We start from the raw sequence: 23,303 nt of genomic DNA, 5'->3' as shown, positions 1-23,303 counted from the left end.
ATTTTGAAGAAACTAATCACTTTGAAAACCATCAAATTTCAACCAATTATGAAAATTGAAACGTCGAATGGTTTGAATGTCATAAATGAGAGATGCCCTTTTAATGCATATAATTGGGGAATTGTTTTATTGTAATACTGACACAGTAATATACACAGCATATACTTTACGGTACAGTTTATTGCAACTTTTAATTAATTCTGGGCATGCATCATTTTTTTATAAACTAAACTTCTAGACCGAATTCTTACACGGTGGACTACCTGCTCCTTCTTATCGCCTTATATCCTACTTACATACACATGTTTATTGTCTATGCTTTCACGCATGCAAAAACAATTCAATTTGCATTTCCGACTTGAGGTACGACACAATCTAAACTTCGCTTGGTCTAAACTTAATTTAATACCATCGCCATAAACTCAAGATGATTATATATTCTTGATTAAGAAACTATGTAATTAAATTGATTCGCCCAACTCAACTCAACCGGGAAGCACTCGTACTTAGATTTCTCCAGGAGTAATATTTATCAAATATAACGAGCACAATCAAGTTACACAATCAATTTGACAAACATACATTCTGAATAATTTAACAAATTTCAAACTTGACTTATCATCATGATTTTATTTTACGTACACTGCACCATATACCAATTTTCATCGTAGGTAGGATCACTACTCACTACACATATTTAGACTTCAACATCTTCGTATTTTATTTTCTATACAGATTTCTCTACCCTGACACGTATTTATGTAATACATTTGGTATTTTTATTATACATATGTTTGCTTAACTCGAATAATAATATCATGATTTATGATTTTATCACATTCTAATAATTAATGGATACATAATAATTTGTTTACAACAACTCTTTTCGCACTTTTTTATCCAGTGCTACCACCTGTAATCATCATCATCTGCATGATGTGCATGCATATTTATACCGTTTTTTTACTACCAACTAGTTAATTGTCACTTTTTGTTGATGGGTTTAGTTACATGTTTTATTGTCGCCAATTCTGGAACGGAAATCAACTGACGCGAGAGTCAGGAAGCCATCAAGATTTTTAAAATCAAATAATACATTTTTTTTCTAAAATGCACGCACACTACATATTTACGTTTTTGGTTTTACTTATCTAGGTTACTTTGCGTGGCAAAATTGTTACAGGTTGGATAACTACATAAATATGTACATAAGTGATTGCAGGATTATCGACTGATTCGCTCTGTTCGATGTAATACTGATGACTGACTGGGTGGAAAAGCAGTCTCATTTTTTTGTAGGATTATCTAATTCTCAGCGAAAATCCTTACGAGAATAAATCTACGTACATACATAAATTCAATAATATCTTTATAATAGTGCGTTGATGGACAAATATCAGTTGTTCTTCGTTGAGAAGAATACGTAATAATAATGGAAATTTCTTGCCAGGTCCCATCCCTTTGAGAAGGTGGATGGCTGGGTCGTGGTGAACCAGGTTTATAATCAATCACCTAATAACAACCGATCTCTCTGATGATCGATAGTACATATTTTTAGCATTTTTTCATATATTACAATTCTACCTTGAAATAAAAGATTTCGAATATTCTTCAAATATTCTCTGAGACAATAAATAAGCTGAATATTTTTGGAAGTTCAAATATCATGAATGAAATTGAGGAGATGAAAAATCGATACTATTTTTTTCACTCGGACAGACAAATTACTGGAAGAAATTACATCCTCCTCCAATAATTGGTTTGTCGTCAGTGGGCGTGTAACACTCTGGGTCAAGGCGGAGTACCAATTGTGACGAGGTTCTGCCACTGACCGCATAAAATTGTCGGCATACGTGTCAATAACGAGAACCCCATGACGAACTGGTGCCTCCCCTTGGGTCAATGTATATTGTCGTCATTCGGCACTGGCTAAGGCACATTTGTTGAGTGTTACAAATCTCTATAACACAATTCATTCTGGGATAAACACGGTAATAGATAACTGACCTAGACTCAAATAAAGCGATAATAAAATATTTCAGCTGCAGGAGCCATAATAATTATAGTATTTAAGTGAGTGAGTATATATGTAGTTGTAGCATTGTAAGGATATATAGTCTATTGTAGAATATTGTCCATGTGGTGGCTGTGACTTTCTTTTGCGTATTTTTTCTTGACCATTTTCTGTCGGCATTATTATTTTTAATCAAGTTTTGTGAGTAAGATGTCACACATGCGGGAAACGATAAAGTATTATTTTTTTAACTAAGTACTGCTTCTGATGTTACTTTTACCTTGATCGTCGCTATTTTTTTGAGACAAGTATTTCGATATGTGGTGGAGTCAACGTGAGAGCTTCCAGTCACTGCTGCCTAAAATGTGTGTGAATCCTTCACATATTGTCACACGAAATCTCAAGTGATTTATTGTACGTTAAGAAGTAATAAAAACAGTTCGAGTGAGTGAGTATTCGTCCTTCGTTAAAATGAAATAATTCAACTTCAGGTCAATATTAAGTCGTGTGCGTGACTTTGGAGGGCCCACAACACTAAAGAAATTATTATCATTATCATGATTTCCTATTATCTTGCAGTCAGATTCCAATGTTTCTCAAAACCTTGCACGATAGTTGCTGAATTAATGAAGGAATGAAAAAGGTGGTGGTGTTTCAAAATGTCGAGCAATCTCTTTCGTTGAATTGTTATATATTTACGAATTTCAGTTACGTCTCTGCAGCCCTTCATTCGGGGCGTCTCCCCAGGCGTTAAAATCTGCATTTCCACCTCCAATTGCGCTGTAGTTTTGCTGTGGAGGACCCTGGACGTGAGCGGATGGAGATTAGTATTCATTTTTAGCTCAAGTTGTGCACTACTTTTGGATGCATTAGTTTTGGTAAATTACCTCATTCAAAGCGGTGGTTTCCATCTGAGCTTCATCCTTCTTGGAATATTCTTCCGTGGGATCTGGAGCAGGTTCTGCCCATGGTTGCAATTCTCCGGATGCAAATACAGCATAGAACGCCACTCCTCCAAAGTGGATCATTGCAGCCAGAACAAAGACTTGCTCCCACTCACTGATTTCCTATAGTTATTTATCAATTATTAAGTGTCTCAACTTACTGAGACACTTAAAATTTTATGAATTTATTAAAAAAATATGCTACCTTTTTCTTTGTCAGTTTCTCCACAACGATAGGACACAAGAGTCCAGACAAGGTTCCAACACCGTTCGAAATGCCCATGAGAATTCCAGCGTATCGTGGCGCAATGTCCAAGTGGTTCACGTTAAACCCTATTGAAACCATACATTATAGAATGGCAACTATCTCGTTTATTAAAAAATAAGGTTCTCAAACCAGAGATGGCAAATCCAGAAAATCCGACGGCTAACGTGAGGGCAAGGATGGCCAGGCCAGAGTTGTCCTTTGCTGCAGCGACCAAGAGCAGAAACACAGCCTCCATTCCAAATCCGCCACAGTTGAAAATTTTCCGTACTTGAGTCGTCGTAAGAATGTTGTTCTTTCTCAAGTGATCTGCCAGAATTCCTCCCACGGGAACAACCATCGTCATTAGCAAGTGAGGTAGTGCTGCCAGAGTTCCGCCCTGCAGGAAAGTTTTTTGAATTGCTAGCTCCAAGTCTAACTTAAGTATGTAGAGAAGTTTCCAAAATTTGTGACTTACAAATCCAACGCCAAACTTGAAAATTTCCGCAAAATACGTTGGTTGTGATATAATGAGAAGATAGAATGTCCAAGAACGGCAAAAGTTGGCGACGATGATGGCATAGACAGGCATTGAGTGGAATATCTCGTACCATGGCGTTGTTTTGAAACTCGGTGGGGTGAGATTTACCGGTCCAATAGATTTTTCTATGTAATGCACCTGTTTCCAAAAAATAAATTATCAAAATATCAACTAACGCTCTTCTAAATACGAATAATAGTTCCAAAAAAGTATTATAGCACATACCTCTTGAGGGGTGATGGTAGGATGCTTACGTGGCCTTTCGAACACCAACCACAGCCAAAATAGGTACCACACGCAGCCAGCCACTCCTACACAAAGCCAGTCAACTTGTACATACTTATACTTGAAGAGATTATTTGAAACTGGTCAAGAAACGTTAGCTGCCGATAAGCGTACCATAAAAGTAAAAGGGTGCAGCCCATCCTATTCCTTCAACCAGCCATCCTGACACCGGCATTCCAACGACAGCCCCACCATACGATCCACAGAAAGCCAACGTTGCGAGTCGTGACCTTTCCAAGGGAGGTGCCCACCATCTCCAAATTCCATGACATGCTGGATATGTAACACCCTCTGCAAGTCCTTGAACAATTCGGAGAAGCATGAGACATCCATATCCAGCCCGTGCTGCTCCAGGAACGAATAGGTTCAATATGGCAGACGCGAATATGGCAGTTCCAAATATCCTAAAAAATCAAGTCATCCATCGTTAAATTCCACACGTCGATATTTAAGTAATTAAATAAACTTACATGTTCGCCTTGTATTTCGCCGCTAAGAACCCTCCCGGAACCTGAGTGATGAAATATCCAATGAAGTAGGAAGAGTCGACCAACCCAATCGTACCCTTGTCCCAGTCGAATTCCGCTTTCTGTCAAAAACATAAATTTACTAATTGCATCTAACCAAATTGGTGTTTAACCTTTTCAATAATAATTTTACCCCTGTTGCATTGTTGACTTCAATCATCTTGACGATAGCAACTCCAATGTTACATCGAATTCCGAAGGATATCAGAAAACCTACAATAATAATTAGAGGGTGCTTGGGTGCTTGTGTCATGTCATCTGAAGTGAGGTCAATCACCAGTACTTACCAATGCTGGCCAGCACAGCCACCGTGAATCGCTTGGTCATATCACAACAGGGACACTCAGGTCGTACGTATTTATCAATGTGACGTAACGGTGGACGTTCTAACGTTGGTGAGTCGAACGATCCCCATTCGCCTCCAGCTCCCGTCATTTGCATGCTAATTAGAAATTAGGTTCCAGTTTACCGATTTATTCAAATTCGTCTACATTTTCTGAAATTTTCTCACCTCTCTTCACCTCCCTTCTCTCCGTTGGATTGTCCCATTCCCAACTCCTCATACTGGACACTACTGCAATATCCAAATAATAAACCGTGAGGACATGAGGTCACACCTTAAAAACTCATTATTGACGTCATACCTCGCCATGAAGGCGGACTTCTTAGCCTTCAGCACGCTGGAGAGCCCCTCCTTCATCTTGACTAATTGGGATTATACCTGACCAAACGGAACAGATGTCGAAACAAAGCTGGACGTGGGCCTTAAATTCGTTCTGGCGTTTCAGTCGTAAGTTTACGAAATTAAGAGTAAAAACTAGAGGTTCATGTGTACGGGTGTGGGCGGTGGGCCTACCGAACAAACATCCAGTGTTCAAAATCAGAGAGTTCTGTTCAAGTGCATGGCGTGCAGGGGACGTTTCTTGATGTGACAACTGATCCTAAAACTGAAGTCCCAATTAGGATGATAATTAAGAGACGAGAGGAGGTGAAGGTGCTGATGGGAGGAGAACGATTAACGTACGGCACAACCTGACTTGGCGGAAGGTGCCCAACCTACTATAGACTGCATATCGATCCAGACAGTAGTGCATGAAGAATCTCAGTCACTACTTTCTCCCGACTTTCTCTTCCTGTCATCGCATGCGTTCATCGATCTACGGCTTAAACATCGGGTGTAAAAGCCATTGCAACGCCTCCAGTGCTTGCTGGATGGAAGACTTTCTCCTCCAAATCTACAGGCTTTTGACTTTCTCCGCTCAAATCACAAGAGGAAATCCAACATGCAATGATAAGTATGCTCTCATTTTTTGGGAGAAAGCTCTCACCACGAATTATTCCATTATTTCGGTGAAAAAGTTTTCTAGTTTGCGAAATAATTAATAGTTAATAGGAAAAAACTGGAGTTGATTATAATCTACTGAAATCCCACAACATCTCTTTTTTCGTGAACTCTTATTTGATTTTGTTCCAAGTTTGTACATCATTTCTCATTTGCCAAGAGTCTGAAAGATTTCTGCTGGTGATGTGAGGAGATAAATGCTGTCGTCTCGTACGTCAAATCAATTGTGTAAAATTAGAAGAAGAGGAAAAGGCGAGGGACTCGATTTCACTTCCCTCAATGTTTTCAATCATGCAACTGCTTACGTAAATACATACGTCCATGGCCTTTTCGTCTGAATAAAACCTAGCATCATGACGGGGTACGTATGTTGAATTAATTAAATTCAATTCAAAATTGAGATCCCAACAAAACAACATCAATCCACCAATGAAAACCTTGGAAATGGATCTCAACCGACTGAATGATCCACTTTCTTTCAAGGTTTTCTGCTCCACGAATTTTGATTTGAAGTTGACAGCCAGTTAGCGTTAGGAGCTTGGAGATGATGACGAAGACCTTGAGCACGTGGACTCGTGGCCTATCCGACTTTTGATTTTTTCCACCATTTTTGTGAACTTATATATGAAAACTAGGAAATTTCATAAAACGCATTTCGCCAAAATAAGAGACTAGACCCCACCCCCTGGATTTGTTAGCTATTATTATATTTATTCCAAACAACACACAATGATCAAATACTACTCGTCATTATTGTATAATACGACAAATACAACGATGCAATTTTATTGGTGTAAATGTAAATACTGTAAATGGTTTTCCAACATCACTGTTACTAAAGCAAAAACGCTTTAAACAATTAAAGTCCTCCTCCTCGTCCTCCTACGTGTAAATTAATTCTCCACAGCTAATGCTCTCTCTCTCAACTAATAATTAACAATATTTAATAATAATAATAATATTCTGTAACGTTGTCATCAATAAATAAGTACAACTAATTCACACCTTTTTGTTATCATACAGCGTTTCAGTTTGGTAATTCACTTTCCACATGTGTAACTATTTCATCGAGTAATAACATTAATTAATTACGAATATGTATGAGTGTAACTAGATACAAAAGATTTTTTAACAGTTCACATAGTTTCGCAGCTAAAATTTAAATACACCAAAAAAATAACACAGTTAACACGAGTAATTACATGAAACTTGATAATATATCTGAGTTCACCGGAATATAATTTAATAGTACTGCAAAAAAATCATCGGCATCATCATGCAACCTTTCGATTTTTTCTCAAATTTAAGACAAAACGCTTAACACGCACGCATACACACACTTCATTCACAATTATATTACTCAATAATCATTCATCTACAACTATTCATTTACACGGTATTTTTTATTTTTAGACGAGAGCACGACTTTGTTGTTCTCAATTTTATTAGAAACTGGGTGGGTTTCAAGAAGTATAATACTACCGAAGCTATTATAGATTCAATAATAATAGAACGTATTTATGTATCCAACCGCGTGTATTTATTTATATGTACAAGTTTCGAGTAATAATTGATTGTGTAATTTAATGTAAACCGGATAATGTAAAGTTTTGGTATGGCAGCAGAAAGAAGATATTTTGAATGAATACCTATGGGATTGCTATGATTGTATAAAATTGACCAACTATCGAATAATAATGCATGATTTCATTCCTCCAAACGACATAACTGCATGAAATATGGTGAAATATGCATTTCGCTCTTATTTAAAGATAGCTGGGCAGCAGGACAACTACAATGGAACGTGAATAATATTATTCTTTAAAAGAGGAGTACAGGAGAATATTCGAAAAAAAGCTTTAGTGGATTAGCACCACGTTTTACATTTGTCGGAACAGTTTTCATGACTGCTCCGCTAAAACTACTACAATCATCATCGGGTTGTTAATTAATATTGTTAATTCATTATGCTTGAATTGAGGTCTGCCCATAACAGTAAGTAAACATTTAAAGGGAACATAGAATAATCTGATGGTAACGAATACGCATTTATCTGTATATAAACTAATTATTTTCGCATTTCATCCTTCATCACTACACAATATGATTGGTTTCGGATTAGTCGTGGTAATGGTAACTCGTCGGACTTGGCAATATCAAAATGGGAATTAAACATGTTGCAAATTTAGTTCGAGATTCTGTGCAGAAATCACAATAATCACTCCCAACATGAGACCGCATTGCGCCACCGACCGTATATTGACATTAATCGAAATTTTGATTGTGGTTGTCCGTCCATTTAATTCCATATTATTCAACAAAACCACGTAATGCCGCATATTTAAGAGTTAATTTTGTGGTCGTACTTCATTCAATAATATGACACACGCCATTTCAATACTTCTTATTCTATCTAGTCGTACTTACTACTATTAAATAATGTAAAAGATTGGGTATGGTTTGCTCATTTGGGTTCTGCGAGCTTGCCAACCTAGCACTTAACTATGTAGCAATTAGAGTTAATTATAGAGACAAAATGACCACTTACATCTACTTGAGTATCAGCAGAATTACATTACTAGTTTTTTGTAATTGACTATTGAAGTAAATAGTATAATCTTATTTCCTTGCTTGATAATAATGTCCCTAAAATCAGTAAGTACTTAAATACTTAATTGTTGTTCGATCCTCCTCCCTCCTGGTGAACTTTAACTGTTTTTACAATTGAAAAGCTAGTAAGAAATATTTTCTTCCTCGTAAATACAGCATACTCCTCGCAATAATTTACAATAAATACATAACCGTAAAACTACTAGTAATAAAATGATTTGGCCTTTATAGTGATTGGCTGACTTTGTCTGCAATACTGTCATTCTCTTCAGTAATAATCATAACGTGGCATAGATACGCACTTCCTTGTCTTCAAAATGTTGGCAACTCTCGTGAATGAATGAATGTGTGCAAAAGTTAAATAAAAGGAGCCGATTTCATACGAATGGCATGAAAATGAGAATACGGCATTTATGAAAGTGATGATGATCAATATCCCACCCGGAGAAAGAAGCCAACGCCTAAACTTTCTCCTGTAGTTACTCTTCTTTTAGTCACTCCTTTGTGCGACAGGAGGCAGAACGGGCTCAAACAATCGAGTAAAAGTTACAGCCGAAATGTGATCTGTTCTGTGGGGTTTGGGTGAAAGTTGGGAATTCGTATCTAAATAGGTACACATTTGTGTGCGTGCCTATTAAGCAAGCAAGTTGATTGAATTAGATTGCAAAAATTGCGAAATTTGACAAATTCAAGCCTTCGACAGTTATAGAACGAATTAAAATGTATGAAGTGAAAGATTAAAAGTCCAGCTGTCGTACTACATGTTATGCATCGTAGATTACAAGTAAGCAATCCGCAGCAAATATCTATGTATTCACTGATGATGAATGAATGAAGGCTGCATTAAAGGAAACGATTACCGAGTCGTCTAATGGCACTCATTAAGCTGAAAGTTGTGCATTTGAGTGTGCACAAGGTATTAGAATTCCATCCATCCTCCACAAACAAATAAACATACGAATTCAGGAATATTATGTGCTTTGCAGTGTTGTTAGACATGTTTGTTTATAAACATTATGCTCCGCATAGAAAGAGAGAGATGCGTTCCGGAACATCATCGAGAAGATCATGGTGAATGAGCACGATGAGTTGACCCAATGTCACCCCAAAATTTGTGTGTTGCAATGCACACAAATACGAAAATACATACGCATCCAACTGTGTGACGATCTGATATTGATGGCCCTGTTTTAAACAAACATTTCGGGATTATTGGAACATCATCCACTTCCACACTCCCCCACCGCACAGATCTCCTTTTCAATTTACGAGCCTCCACAAACAAACACTTCGTTTCAAGCAGTAGTTTTAAATGTGTAATCCTTACACCGAATAAAATATTATCTATTTTCTCAAATTGTGTAGCTACAAATGCAAGGAAAAGCAAACGAGGACTGTTCATCGCCCAATAACCTTGAAAAAAACGCATAAAAGAACATTAATTCAGTCGAGTTGCCAACATTTTTCATTGCAAGTAAGTTTCGCTACCATTTAAAATTACTTTATATCATTCATATAGCACTAGTCGTCGTTATTTCGAAGAAGAAGCGCAGACTGCACAAACATATTTTGTGTATGAGAGAGAAGAGAGAGAGAGATCTGTCGTCGTCCACGTAGATTTATTTATTTTTTTCTTTGGAGCTGACTGTTGTTGCCTGTTTCTTGATTGAACCTCCTCCAAAAGGTGAATAATTACCTATCACTGGACTCCCCTTTGAGAGAGGTGCTGCCATTCGTACACGGAGTCGACTTTCCTCCTCCGGAGGGGTCACTCGCTGGGGGACACTTGTCCCCACCACCAGAAGATTGCTGCTGATCGGCCTTCTCATGTCTGTGCTCTCCACCTCCTCCTCGTGACGACATCAACGGTGAGACTTGTTGCTGATGTGAGTTGTTGTGCTGATTTTGGGAGTACGGAGAGTGAGATTCTGTACTGCGACTCATCGAGGAGCACTGATCACCTTCCAGTCTCTTTCGCATCCGGCGTTCCTTCTTCCAACGCCGCTCAAAATATGCTGTGGAAAATAAGAGAGGTAAATTTAGTTTAAAAATTTGATGAATTGTTTTCAAGAAATTTATATACAAGACAATAAGTTGCTCGTTGTAGTAAAAAAAGGCACACTTTTGGCACAGGTAAATAGGTGAAAATAGAGAGAAAGTCGGGGTTGTAAAAATGAGGTAAAATGAGACATTTCGTAGCTACATAGTTGGATGACAATTGTATCTACAACTGAAGAAGGAGGGTGGCTCGTGTTGGGGTGACAGATGGAAATGGTGGAAAAACATCCGAATCCGAGGGTGGTGAAGATCCACAAGTGGCAAATTCTGGCTCTGTAATTCCTTCCTTTCTCTCTTTCTCTCGCTTCCGTGGGGGCAATAAGTTATTAGGCAACTTAAGAGAGAGAGAGAGAATAATCACTTACTTCTGAGATTCCGTTCGTCAACCAGTTGCTTTTCGAGCTGAACTCTCAACTCTCGTTCTCGCATTATTTCCATCTTGAACTCGGCTGCAAGTCAATAAAAAGATTAGTTTACTGTATTATTTCCCATCCACTCAGGCTCGTTCGTTCGTTAATAACAGAGTTAAATGAATTTTTCTTTCTTTCTTTCTTTCTTCCCTCGTCCTATTCATTATGAACACAAAGTGATCACGGAATCTCGCTCTACCAAACCCCGTCGGCTCATTATTCTGGGTTAAAATGCAAAAAAAGTTTTATAGAAACTCGGAACAATGTGGAATGGGAGAGCTTATTTCCTCATTTTTGAGATATTATTAAAAATAAAAGTCCGCATTTGGCTACAGAAGAAGAATAGGTTTCAAACTTTCTAAACCTCGAGCAGTGTTGTGTTGTGATGTAAATGGATAAACAATTTTGCACTTAAAATATGACCGTTATTGTTGAGATTCATTTGACATTTTCCACATTGCGTGACTGCGTGCGATGAGAGCGTACCTTTCTCCAGACTGATTCGCCTTTCCTGTTGCTTTGCATTTTCCGCCGCTACTTTGAGAAGTCCTTGGATGTTTCGGAGAAGATTTTCCGTTGAGGAAATGGCAGCCTCGGCTGCGGAGACCTCAGTGAATGGGGACGCATTGAGGGGGTCGTGATGATGGTGGTGGTGTTGTTGGTGATGAGGAGGTCCACTCTCCTCCGAAGGGCTCTTTAGCTCATTTGGCTGTGAGGACTTTCGAGAGTGTGACCGTTCCCCGTAATCGTACAGCCCAGTGTCGGATGAAACCCCTGAAATCCAAACAATTTTCGTACTGAAATGCATACTCATCCAATTAAGTCTTTTCTGTTTGTTTATTTTTGTGCATATTAACACGACCCGTTCATTAATGCAGTCGTGGAAAGAAAACTGTGGCAAATAATATGCACTACTAAGGGCCAGGATCGGGAAGGAGGGGATGACTTATGGAGTGAGCGATGGACAAAGTTTGGGCATCGTCACATAAATTTGATTTTCTTATTTGCATTCATATCTTATTTTAATTTTTGATCTCAAATTACCATTTCCATTTGGGGGTTCGTTGTCACTGTCGTAGTCACCGTCCGCAGCATTCTCGTCGCTATCTGATACATCTTCCGGCATATTTTTGGATAGGTTTAACACAGGAGATCCGCCTGCATTGCCTGCGGAAAAGTTTTCATGTTTCAAATGTAAACACATTCAACGGCTCAACACATTTCGGCACTTATTTCGTCCAGCAGCGGAGAAAAGCCACCCTAAAACTTGCTGCTTTTATTCCCCTGCTGCTCTCACTTTTGAGTTCTACGTTCTTGTTTTGTGAGCAAACATTGCTGGTCCACCCATTCTCTCGCCAGTGGTGGATCTATATCTTCCATAACCTGATAGCCTTTCCATAATCTTTCAAAACATTCAAAACTCAAAAATTGTAAAACAATGGAAGCCTAGAAATGTCCACTTTTGATCATCATCATGCATGAGTTGGACAAGTATGTACTCGAATAAAATTATGTCTGACGGAGAGGAAATCGAGAGAAGGACGATGGCATTGACATCAAAAAACGGAATGTATTCAGCGGAAATATTTTGTGGTGGTTGTACCACCACCATAAGTTTTCTGCTCCGTTGACAACAATGATAATCATACGACAGAATAGAACTTGACAAATCACAAATTTCCTTCCTCCCTTTTCCGTATTGGATCAAGTGTATTGGGACGATTAAAATTTAAACAGCTAGAAAACGGGTGGTTTTTGAGAGATGCACTTCATTTGCCTCCCACCAGAACCACCACCGCTTTTTGAATATATTTACACGTATCTCTCGCACTGGAAATGGGATGAATGAGGCATGACATTATACATTTACATTTTCAAATGTATATAACAACCCATCGATTTTCTCTCGGTTTAAATTCAAAGACTCAAAGTTAAAAGTGCAGCGGCGTTAGTTTGTATTTTTACGACACAATAAAAAGCCACTAACCATTTCGAATTAACCCTTCTCCACTTCCTGCTTCATGGGTTGGAGACCTTGGGGATGACTTTTCCGAATCGCTACAGTCTTCCTGATACCTGCTACATTATGGAAACGACAAAACATTATTATATTCACAGATGGTTTACAGAAAAGAAAAATAAATTGGATGAGTGAGTGAGATTGGTATTTTCATTCTTATTACGTACGACCGACCGGTTGAGGTTAATGGTACAGCGAGTACATACATATTGGAGCAATTCTTCACAAGAACACTCATTCGGTTTCGGGTGCATTCAGTTATAAGATTAGTCATCAGTAGGCGATCACGAATCAGCACTTATTCGTGAGCAAGTGTTTGAATTTTAAAATTGCTCAAGTGTTTTTAAACAATTTGTTTGAAATGGAACATGGGTCCATTCCACTCCACAAAACTACTCACAACATGTCTTCTTGCGTTTATTGAAAGGGTTGATATACGTAACAGCATTGGATGGATTACAATACCATTGAGTGGTGGTGTCAGTCTGTGCATGCAAAATAAGTTGGTTGGAGTCAACGCACTGAATATCTTGACCAAGTTATGTATGGACTCGTTTAGGGGAAAGCTTTCATGGGAACATGGTAAATTGTGATCATCTTAAAGTCGACGTCGTGTCGTGAACGAGATCTCAATCATGTTGTGATCTCTATCTCAGGTCTCAAGTTGTGTGAAGTGTCACATTTTCGCAACAGCCAATAATATGAGAAAATATTAAAACTAATCAATAAGTTCACTTTCTAATTTTATGATTTATATCGCACTCTTTGTATTTTTGACAAATTAGTTTGGTAGAAATTCAATTATATTACTTTTCCATTCGAATATGAATAAGCAAACTTATCTATCTGAAAATGTGGATTGTCGAAAGGGCGCCAAGTATTTCCTGTATTTCTTGCTCAAAAATATGACAATCTTGCAACTATTATTTTTATGTGGACGACTACTGCATCACATTGAAAAAGTTTAAACTGCTTTCAAAACATAATGTGAAATTGCTTGGTCTGAGGTTGATCCAGAGATAAGCTTCTCTCGGAGAAAGACGAAAAGCCATCAAATCATTCCTATCATTGAATTGAAAGCAATGTATCGTCGTATGAATGGTTTTTTGGTGGATCAGGTCATAAACTCAAAATACTCATGACACGAATTTTAAAGGAACCCTTTTAGATTGGATCCTCCTGCCTGGACTCGACGTGCAGGCAGTGCTCTTTTTCGTGTTTGGTACTGGATGGAAATCGATTCTACTGAGAATTGATATGAAATTTATATTATTGAATAACAAAAACAGGAGCAAGCAGCATTGTGTAGCGAAGCCCCCTTCGTATTCCTGTTGCCACCAGCCAGCTAGCCTGTGCCGCAGAGATACAGGAAAGTAAAAGGCTCCTCCAGTTCAAACAAATGGGATACAAGACCGGAACAACGGATGATTGTCCCACCATGTCCTGACTTTTATTGGGCTCGCACTACCACCACCACCAGCTACATGCACTCTTCTCACCACCCTTATCTCCGTCCAGATTGAGCGCATCGGCCAGGAAATTATTTACTGCGACATAACTGCGAAACTAAAATCATATTTACTTTCACAATTCAAATCTGAGATTTTTCATATTTTTTTTAACTTTATGGAGTCTACAGATAAATGCAAAATCTCAATTATGTATGTGCCGAGTGGGTGGAAGCTTGGCCTTATTTCACCTTTTGATTTCTGCACCGTCCACAAAATTTGAAATGAAAACGGATCAGTTTCTTATTCCTATTCTTGACACTACTACTTGAGATTTACAACAATCTAAATCTATTCTCAATCCACCTCGGGTGAAGGAGAATCGTCCTCTTATTTTTGGCCGAACAAGAACTAGAGGAGAAAACGCAGCAAAATTCAAGTCTACCATAGAGTTATGTGTAATAGTCTCCATAATAATAATATGGATAAGCATTGAATGCAAGCCATCCTAGCTCACGATTCGCCTTCAGTCCTTCTTCGTCCGTATTACGGTTTAGATTGGATGATCGGGTCCCAGTTTTGAGTATCCATCCATCAGAATCCGAATTGAGATTTGAAACGAGCTTCTGAAAACGTAATATGCAATATATCTGTCCACCCGTGCTGCTGCAAACAACTGCACTGCTTCATCATATCAAATCACTTTTCAGGTCGATGGAGATAATCCAAAATCCAAATTTACAAATCTTCTTCCATTCTTTTATTGTCTTTTCTCCGGATTTGTTTCGCAAAACGTAAACTCGGTCTGTTTTTCCAGATATTATAAAAAAAATCCTCCACTGCTTCACCTCTTTCGGGAGGATTGAGCCATAATAAATATTATCTATTTGCAATATAAATAAATATACTTATTTTTCGGGCGAAAAAACTGAGAACGGGAAAAATTCTCTTTCTATTTATACATACAGAACAACTCTCCGTCACGAAATGCGTATCTGCAAAATTAAAGCAAGTATCCCGATTAATTAAGAATTTGGTAAAAAAAAACATTTTTTTCACGGAAGTGAACAACCGGAAGAGTGAGCTAATTATTAATGACATGAAGTCAAAAGTGGTCTAATTCCCAGAGAATGAAGTAAAAGCGATGACAGTTCAATAATAAATATTCATTCATTGGGTTACGGAGAGAAAGGAAAGTTGACAATATAATGGGAACAATGGGTACGAATGAAGATTGACTGGCGTGTGTGTGTACTGTGTATTTATTACCAGATGAACTCAAATCCATCTGTGTGCGTAAAAGTATAAATATATTTTTGGTGAGGTTGTGGCAAATGGGTTTTAGTTTGATGATGAGACGATCGTGTGGATGTGGATCCGTTCTAAAAAATATATGCCCCTGCTCCCTTTCTTCAAATAGAGCACACACACAAAGAGAGGGACTGGATTAGATTGGTAACAAAACTATGCATATTATTATTTGTACACTTTCATTTCTATTGTCACTCCGCTTTGTGATTTTTCACCCTTCTTCTCCTCCTTCGGTGAGGCATATTCGGTCATATTCTTCTCTCCTCCACGTCCACGTCCACGCCTCGCCCGCTTCATATTTACTTCAAACATGTGAATATTATGTGATGTGTACTTTTACTTTCTACCGTGCAGCAGAACAAACTCCATTTGTGTTCCATATCAAAATATTGAATATTGAATTTCAATCTATTTTCCAACAATATCACTTTCCATGATTCATTTTACATTTTACACTCTTAATGGCGGAAGGGATTGGGAAAGCAGATGAATGCTGACTCATGATTTACAACTTCAACTTTCACAATTTTTCCATTACATGATTTACAATTGGATGGGGAAGGAGAGAGAGAGAAAAAAAGAATGTAAATATGAAAAAATGTGTGTTTTCTTTAGCGTATGTGCATGCAAAAAAGGGAAATTCTAACTGGCTACTAGATAACTAAATATTTACTACTTTTGCCTGCTCATTATCGTCACGTCTTAATAAATGAAATTTAAATTGTAATTTACAAAATACCTCCGTAAAAATCATCATCCCCAAACGGTATAATTGCTCGTTTAAGAAACCAATAAATCCAACCCGAGTCTCTCACACACCCCGAAACAATGCATCTTCTTATACATTAAGTAATATACAATCTAGATTAAGTTTTGATTGTCCAAATGAGATTGAACTAAATCATTTGCGGCATTCATTCAAACAAAGTTAAGTTTTATCGGAATGTTCATCCTCTCCCTTTCAGATACGATATTCACAACAAACACCTCCATCCACCTCGTATGTAACGAAGAAGAATACTTTTCAGTCCACCAAATTACTATTGATCGAATGATGTAGAAATCATTTGTATTGCTTTGCTAATAAGGGTTCCGCTTGGTCGAGCTGTGTATGTGCACTTGTAATTTTGTAATGACAAGAAACCTTGAGATCCATATCAATATCTCACATCAGTGCATTCCTCTCCTTGGTCCGGGATTGAGATCCGCTGGAGGATAAGAAGGTCTCGAAGAAAGATGCGCTCTTTAACCTTAGTAGGAAGGAGGGTGTGTGTCTTGTGGTTTGCACCCACCGCCCCAGCTCTTAATCACAAAGTTAGGTAATCTCTCTCTCAACTTTACAACTAAATGGCTGGTGGAATAGATATATTTCTAATGGGTGAGAACTTGGGACTATTGGGCAAGGATTCTTCTTCTGAAGCCTCAAGCTAATACCCTCAAGTGATGTACTTGTGACAAGCCCTTGATAAATAAATACTAATAATCATTGCATTGAAATTATTAAAAAGTTTTTTTTTCCAAAACAGTCTCAGAAAAAAATGATTAGCAGGTCAATCAATCAATTGATGGGAGATAATCATATTATTTATTTAGTTGGGTGGGTACGTTGACGGGTAACCATTACCATTTACTTAACGCGTATGTGTGTAAATAGTTGGCTGTTGTCTGTACAAAAAAATGGCATCCAATTTTGAATGTTTGAGGCGAAAAAAGGTTCGAGTTTATTGGAATAAGAAACGCTTTTTTGGTTGATCATGGAGGCAAATCCCTTTGGAAATGGAAATTTATTTTCCCTTCCTCCATTCACTTCAAGATTTATTTTGCCAATTGAATTGTGAAACTCGAATCATATCCACCAAGTTCAAGTCAACATTGGCCTTGTACCAAGTATCTAAATGTAATGGATGTCTAAGTGTAGGAGAAGTCAACCAGACGCTTTTTTGGTTATGGGAGCAGAGAGATAGACACACGAAATCGAATGGATGATGGTTCAAAAAATATTATAAATATTGTGTTTCTTTCTTCAATATATGCTCATGAATGTCGGCAACGTGCTGGTGGAGGAATGAATGATGGGATTCGATACAATGCCGAAATGATATGATCCGATGTAAAAATGGGCACAAAATATTATTCTTCACGGACAAAGATGTTTAGACCGATATGAAGTCATATATACGAGCTTAGCTTGTTTACGCTTTAAAATTTAGATGTGAAAATCTATTCAAATATAATATACGCTATACACTACTGAAGCATGAAACACTGTTTGTGCACCCATTATTGCCCATATTTTCTAAAATGGTTAATAAAAATTTATCATTTCAGCAGAAAATTTCAATTCTTCCTTAATTACAGCTTTTTTGATTAGCAGTTAAGCCAGCGTCATCATCCTAGATGTTTACGACATCTGGAAATGAAAGCAACTTACTAATCTAATCCAAGGAGATCATAATTACAATTTCAGGCGTCGGAAATATCTCTCCATAATGAATTAGCATACCCATTTCCTGTGCTTGTGAAGGAAACAACTATCTATTAAACTCTCTCTCTTTCAGCATAAAATGTTGTGTCATCTCGTCAACTTCTTGATTGCCTATTAAATCCGTAATAATTGTGAAAGGGTCTCATAAATAAGTGATAAATACCAATCTCACATTTTACTCAGGAAAGATTACACAATGAGGAAGAAGACGCAGAAAGAATCGTGTGTACTCACCTTTCGAACTGTTTGACAAAGTCTTCATATGCAGATCTGCAAGTCTCCCAGGTGGCGTTCCTGCATCATTTTTAATTAAAATTCAATTACAGGATAAACGTAGATTTTGCACGAGTAAAGAAAAGCAGTTTGGTCTGTTTGTTCGCAACAAGTCGACCCATTATCTTAACTTCCACCTGTGAATCCTACTCATCATTGTTCTTTTTTTAAATAGAAGGTCTACCACGGAACATTCATACAAGTTGATGATTACACATTCTATTTATGTATCTCCTCGCATTATAAAAGCGTTAGCAATCAAACTGAAACTTAAATAGTGATACGAAAACCATTTTGACACTCGTTTTAAAAAGCCGTAAAATCTGAATCTTCTAAATTTGTGAGGAGTCCCACCGCACACAAATAATACGTGCATACATACATACACCTATGTTATTTTACGTTATGTATCCACATATCAAAATAATATCGTCCCTAAAAAAAGGTGAGTTTGTTTTAGAGCAATTTTCTAGGAGGAGAAGAACCTCCACTTGTGAGAGAACATATTAAGTACGTAAATCAGAACTCTCTCATCTTCTCCCCATTCGTGATTTTTACATTGACATACCAGTGTAATTAAGCAGCGTTTAATTAAACTCGGCTCTGTTTTTACTTGCAACTAATATCCTGCGAGAGAAGACATCGTGCCTGCTTACCTCTCCTCTTTTCAAATATATTACGTCTATTACGCGAAAAGGGGGCGGTTATTGCTCAGTCTGCCCAACGTGTAGACATCTCCTTAACTTTGTTCATGGGCATTTTAACTGCTTTTCATTTCATGCTTTAAGTAGCTCCCGTCAACATTCTCTCTCTATTTCTATTACATCACACAATGGGTGCAACAATAGCTCACCCGACCACCGATTTTAGCAACAGTGTGTGCATGTCGACACACGAAAGAAGTTGAGATTAAAAAACAAAGAAAAACCGCAACTAAGTTGTCGCTACTTTACACCGGTCAAAGTGTCTGCTTTTTAAAATAAGTTGATCATTTTGAGCACGAACCAGGTAATGAGTTAATAAATTGGGGAAAAACTACGGCATATTTAAACATGTAATAATATCAGCAGTCTAATAGGTATCCATCCACTACTACAAATATTTAAACTGTGCTTTATTACATGGGCGGTGAGGCTTTTTGTGTAAATTACTGAGCACAATGAGAATCGAATTAAGATCAGTTGTGGTGTACAATTTGTAAAATAAGTGATGCTCCACATTTGTCTTAGAATTTCAAAAAAAGAGACGGGCACGTAATTATGCGCGACATTTATCGAGATGACAATTTACGATGACGGAGACTCAATCGAAACTGTGTGACCTCCACACTTTTGGAAGTGGAATGGGTGCTGGCGTGACGTTATTATTTACCTGGCAGCCACGGCGTCGAGTGTTTGCATGGGGCCAGAGCGCCCATCCCGAGGGTGGTGTCCTGGCGGCATGGGGAGACCAGAGGGCGAGAACAACGCCGCATGAGCTGCCAACGCAGCGGCCGACTGGCCAGCCAAGGAGGGGAGGAGATGCATCGGTGGGAGTTGGGTTGGGGGGTGGTTGTACCCATTCGCCAACAAGGGAGATTTCTCCAGCGACATCAAATCTGAGAAAAAGTGTGCAAAAAAAACATTAAATTTCAGTCAATTCGTCCAAACCTAAAAACAAACAAAAGTTCTCAAAATTCCCCGTCAGGCCTCAACTGGCCTCCATATCATCACTGAGGCCATTCCTACTTCATGCATGATCTTCTTCTTCTTGAGAATGAGACAGAGCGACCAAGTCGTTTATTTAGTGTCAAATTCACGTTGAATGGTTCAATTTTAATGGAATTTGCAATGAGCACATTTGGCTTGGCAGGAGCAATTCAGTTGGTGGTTGGTTGGGGTTGCGTGGCGATTGAGCACGGGCTCCTCTTGGAGGAAAGGAAGACTAGAGTGGAAAGTTTTTATGGGGCAAGTGATGTATTTTTATGATGTGATTCTAGATCCCAGAGAGAATGAATGAGTTCAGAAAAATGTCAGAAGAGAGATCGTGATAGGGGCCAATTTGCGGCGAGAGTGAGAGCAGGTAAGGAGGAAGGAGGGCAAAGATAGAGTCATTTGATGTGAATAAAAGAGAAGGACTCATAAAGAATCCTGCCGCAGGAATCCTTTTTATTAGAATTTTGACACCACGACCATGTATTACAACACCATGCGAGAGAGGAAAGCGATCCACACCGGACGCCACCACACAACTTTCCTCACAAAGTTTGTTTCTCTCACAAATTTGTTTGTTGTTTCGTTGTTTCATCTTCATTCTTAAAGTGTTTAGTTAGAATGCTCCTCGGCAAAACAACCTCCATCACACCGGAGAGCTTTTTTAATCCGCAGTTCACCTCTCCTTGTACACACAATTCTTCCAGTTTTTGGAGGAGCAGAGAGCCACAAAGCAAAGCAGAAGCGATGGGAAACGGTAACAAATAGTCTTAATTTCGGGAATCAGCAGGGTTTCTGAAACACGGCGCCGCTGCATCGTTACTAGTAGACACAAACTACATTATATACGTGAGAAAAAAAACTTTGTATTGTTTTTCACTTGTTTCAATTCCATTTCTTATTATCTTCTCCTGTCCTCTTCTTCACCACAATGAGGAGAGGAGCAGAGCAGAGCAGTAGTAGTAATACCAATATTGTATGAAATAAAACACAAATCCTCAATTTGTTTGAAGTTTGCCCGACAAACTTACACTCGGAAAAGATAATTTGGTCATGAAAAACCTGAGGAACTGATGATGAGTAATATTCATAAGTATATCTCCACTCACAGAGATGAGTACATAGGGTGCGTGCCTAAAGAAATGAAATACAATTCACCTCCTGATCATAATAATCAAGTCAGTTGAGCCTCTAATAAGAAGTAACTCAGCTAAATTGTGTGGATATTCGTTTTGCTTTTGTAAATATGTCTCGCTGCTACTTATTCTAGTGAGAAGAATTTTCTAATTTGTATGAAAAAAAATCTTTTGTATCGCATAATTTTCTGTCTGTTCAGACATCGACCGACTGACACTGGAAAAGAGAAATGAGCGGAATTCTAGCGGGGGGGATGTTCCCATAAAAAGACAAACGACGACGACACTAATAAGGTTGCGACAGGAAATATTTTTAGAATTCTTAATTATAAAAGTGAATAAACATGGATTACTCTCATTGAACGTTAATTACAACATCTGTCGTCTGTCGTGGCCCGAAATGGAACGGAATAAATTTAGGATTGACTTTCTCCCGCATAAATTTCAATATACTTTCTTCCTCCTCCGCAGTGCAGAAAGTGATGCGGGATGCAAATGAGAAGGAGATGAAAGAAAGTAAAGCTACGAAATGGGAGGAGAGACAAGAATAAAAATTAAATGAAAACAACGATTACATGTCTAAGTGCATCCGTTTGCAGCTGTCACCGTCTCAAATGACGTGATGTAGAAGAGGAGAGAGCAAGTCCATAAAACACAAACGACTGGTTGCTTCTTCTTCTTATTCCTAAAAACGGAGCCAACCAAACCGTAATATGGGGAACTGTACAATAGCAAAAGTCAGTGGGCGGAGAGGTAGAATTAGCGGAGAAATTCTGAGATTAAAAGTACACAAAAGTAGGCTTTCCTCGCATAAAGCTCTCTCGCACAGCAAATGGCCATTGTCTAAGCAAGCATCATAAATATTGCGCATTTTAGCTTTTACAGTTTATGATCTACCGTCCTGGGGTTGATGAGGGATGGAAATTAAGAATCTCAAATTATTTCGTGGCAGCAGGGGAAGAAGAAGAAGAAGAAAAAGTTTAACCCGACCAACTCAATTTGAATATGAGGGCTGACTGACTACTGTAAATATGACGGAGGGACATTCATATCTTTTTTTGGGGAATATTTTTTGTCCTCAAAAAGAAAGCAAAATATGACTCCACAGATAAGCCAGCACGACGGTCTGCGTGCCGCTTCCTGACGAGAGATTGAACTTGTCCCGAATGGGAACAGACGGATGGATTGCACACAAAGCGGAAATGTATCCGTTCATTGAACGGGGCGTAAGAAGAAGAAGACGAGTGAAAGTCAAAGACGCAAAGAAGGATGATGCTAACTGTGACTGAATGCGGCGTCGAGGTTGCCGAGGAGAGAAGGTAAAGAAAGAAAGAAAGCGAGTCCCGGGTGGTATTGAAATTAAGAAAAGGCTGAGCGACAGGATATTAGAAGCATGTTGTGTTATGTATATGCTTCTAGATACTCGTTTCCATTACGAAACTTATTTAACCGCTTCTCCCATTCCGACCCAGGAGTAAATCACTCCTGGGTCGGAAATCCAGTTGATCATTTCACAAAGAGGATTAAAATCCAGAAAGAAATGGAGGGAATTTGAAAAATCAAGACTGATTACATAGTAAATGAAGGACGAAGCGGGATAATAATAATCATAATAACAAGCCAATAATAAGGAGAACGTTGCTACTGCTGCTGCTGCTGCTTCTCGAGGAGAAAGGAGAGAATTCGAACATGGCATTTCTTTTCAAATGACAGACAAATGCCACAAAAATCCATTAGATTCTTTACGCTACTACCTTCTTCTCCTTCGTCAAAGTTTTAATCCCCATGACTTTTTAATTACAATGACAGATTCATTATGAATACTTTCCATCAACTGAGCCTTTCCTTGACGGTGGTTGAGATAATTTGTCATTTTCCCTCTGCCACAAAGTAAACCAGATTTGAAAGTTTGGAGGAAGGAAGTAAACCGATCTCTTTGTAATTGATCGCCTTTTTCCGCCCCC

At 38.3% G+C, this 23,303-nt stretch overlaps 2 protein-coding genes across 3 annotated transcripts in view; both read right to left on the bottom strand.

The window, feature by feature from the left end:
* Positions 1 to 110: 110 nt before the first annotated feature.
* Positions 111 to 5,643, bottom strand: LOC110850721 (vesicular glutamate transporter 3). The gene is made up of 12 exons (XM_022098247.2): positions 5,200 to 5,643; positions 5,067 to 5,129; positions 4,843 to 4,997; positions 4,689 to 4,768; positions 4,499 to 4,617; positions 4,143 to 4,432; positions 3,969 to 4,054; positions 3,681 to 3,881; positions 3,356 to 3,602; positions 3,164 to 3,291; positions 2,902 to 3,081; positions 111 to 2,817 (listed from the first exon to the last, which is right to left on the bottom strand). The coding sequence occupies exons 1-12, from the start codon at positions 5,253 to 5,255 to the stop codon at positions 2,719 to 2,721; spliced, it is 1,704 nt and encodes a 567-aa protein (XP_021953939.2). The 5' UTR covers positions 5,256 to 5,643; the 3' UTR covers positions 111 to 2,718.
* A 945-nt stretch (positions 5,644 to 6,588) lies between these two features.
* The window catches only part of LOC110851073 (dachshund homolog 1), a 54,217-nt gene continuing 37,502 nt past the window's right edge, over positions 6,589 to 23,303 (bottom strand). For both annotated transcript variants that reach the window (XM_022098709.2, XM_035852754.1), the window contains exons 3-9: positions 19,884 to 20,109; positions 18,474 to 18,533; positions 12,963 to 13,054; positions 12,020 to 12,142; positions 11,462 to 11,749; positions 10,931 to 11,014; positions 6,589 to 10,522 (exon numbers count right to left, since the gene is read on the bottom strand). In XM_022098709.2, the coding sequence (XP_021954401.2) occupies positions 10,200 to 10,522; positions 10,931 to 11,014; positions 11,462 to 11,749; positions 12,020 to 12,142; positions 12,963 to 13,054; positions 18,474 to 18,533; positions 19,884 to 20,109 (1,196 nt within the window). In that variant the 3' untranslated portion in view covers positions 6,589 to 10,199. The remainder of the gene's footprint in view (positions 10,523 to 10,930; positions 11,015 to 11,461; positions 11,750 to 12,019; positions 12,143 to 12,962; positions 13,055 to 18,473; positions 18,534 to 19,883; positions 20,110 to 23,303) is intronic.

The sequence above is a fragment of the Folsomia candida genome, unplaced genomic scaffold (assembly GCF_002217175.1).
Source record: "Folsomia candida strain VU population unplaced genomic scaffold, ASM221717v1 Fcan01_Sc006, whole genome shotgun sequence".
In the NCBI taxonomy this organism is placed as follows: Eukaryota; Metazoa; Arthropoda; class Collembola; order Entomobryomorpha; family Isotomidae; genus Folsomia; species Folsomia candida.
Note: the sequence above shows the minus strand (reverse complement) of the source record. Positions and strands in the feature narration are given on the sequence as shown.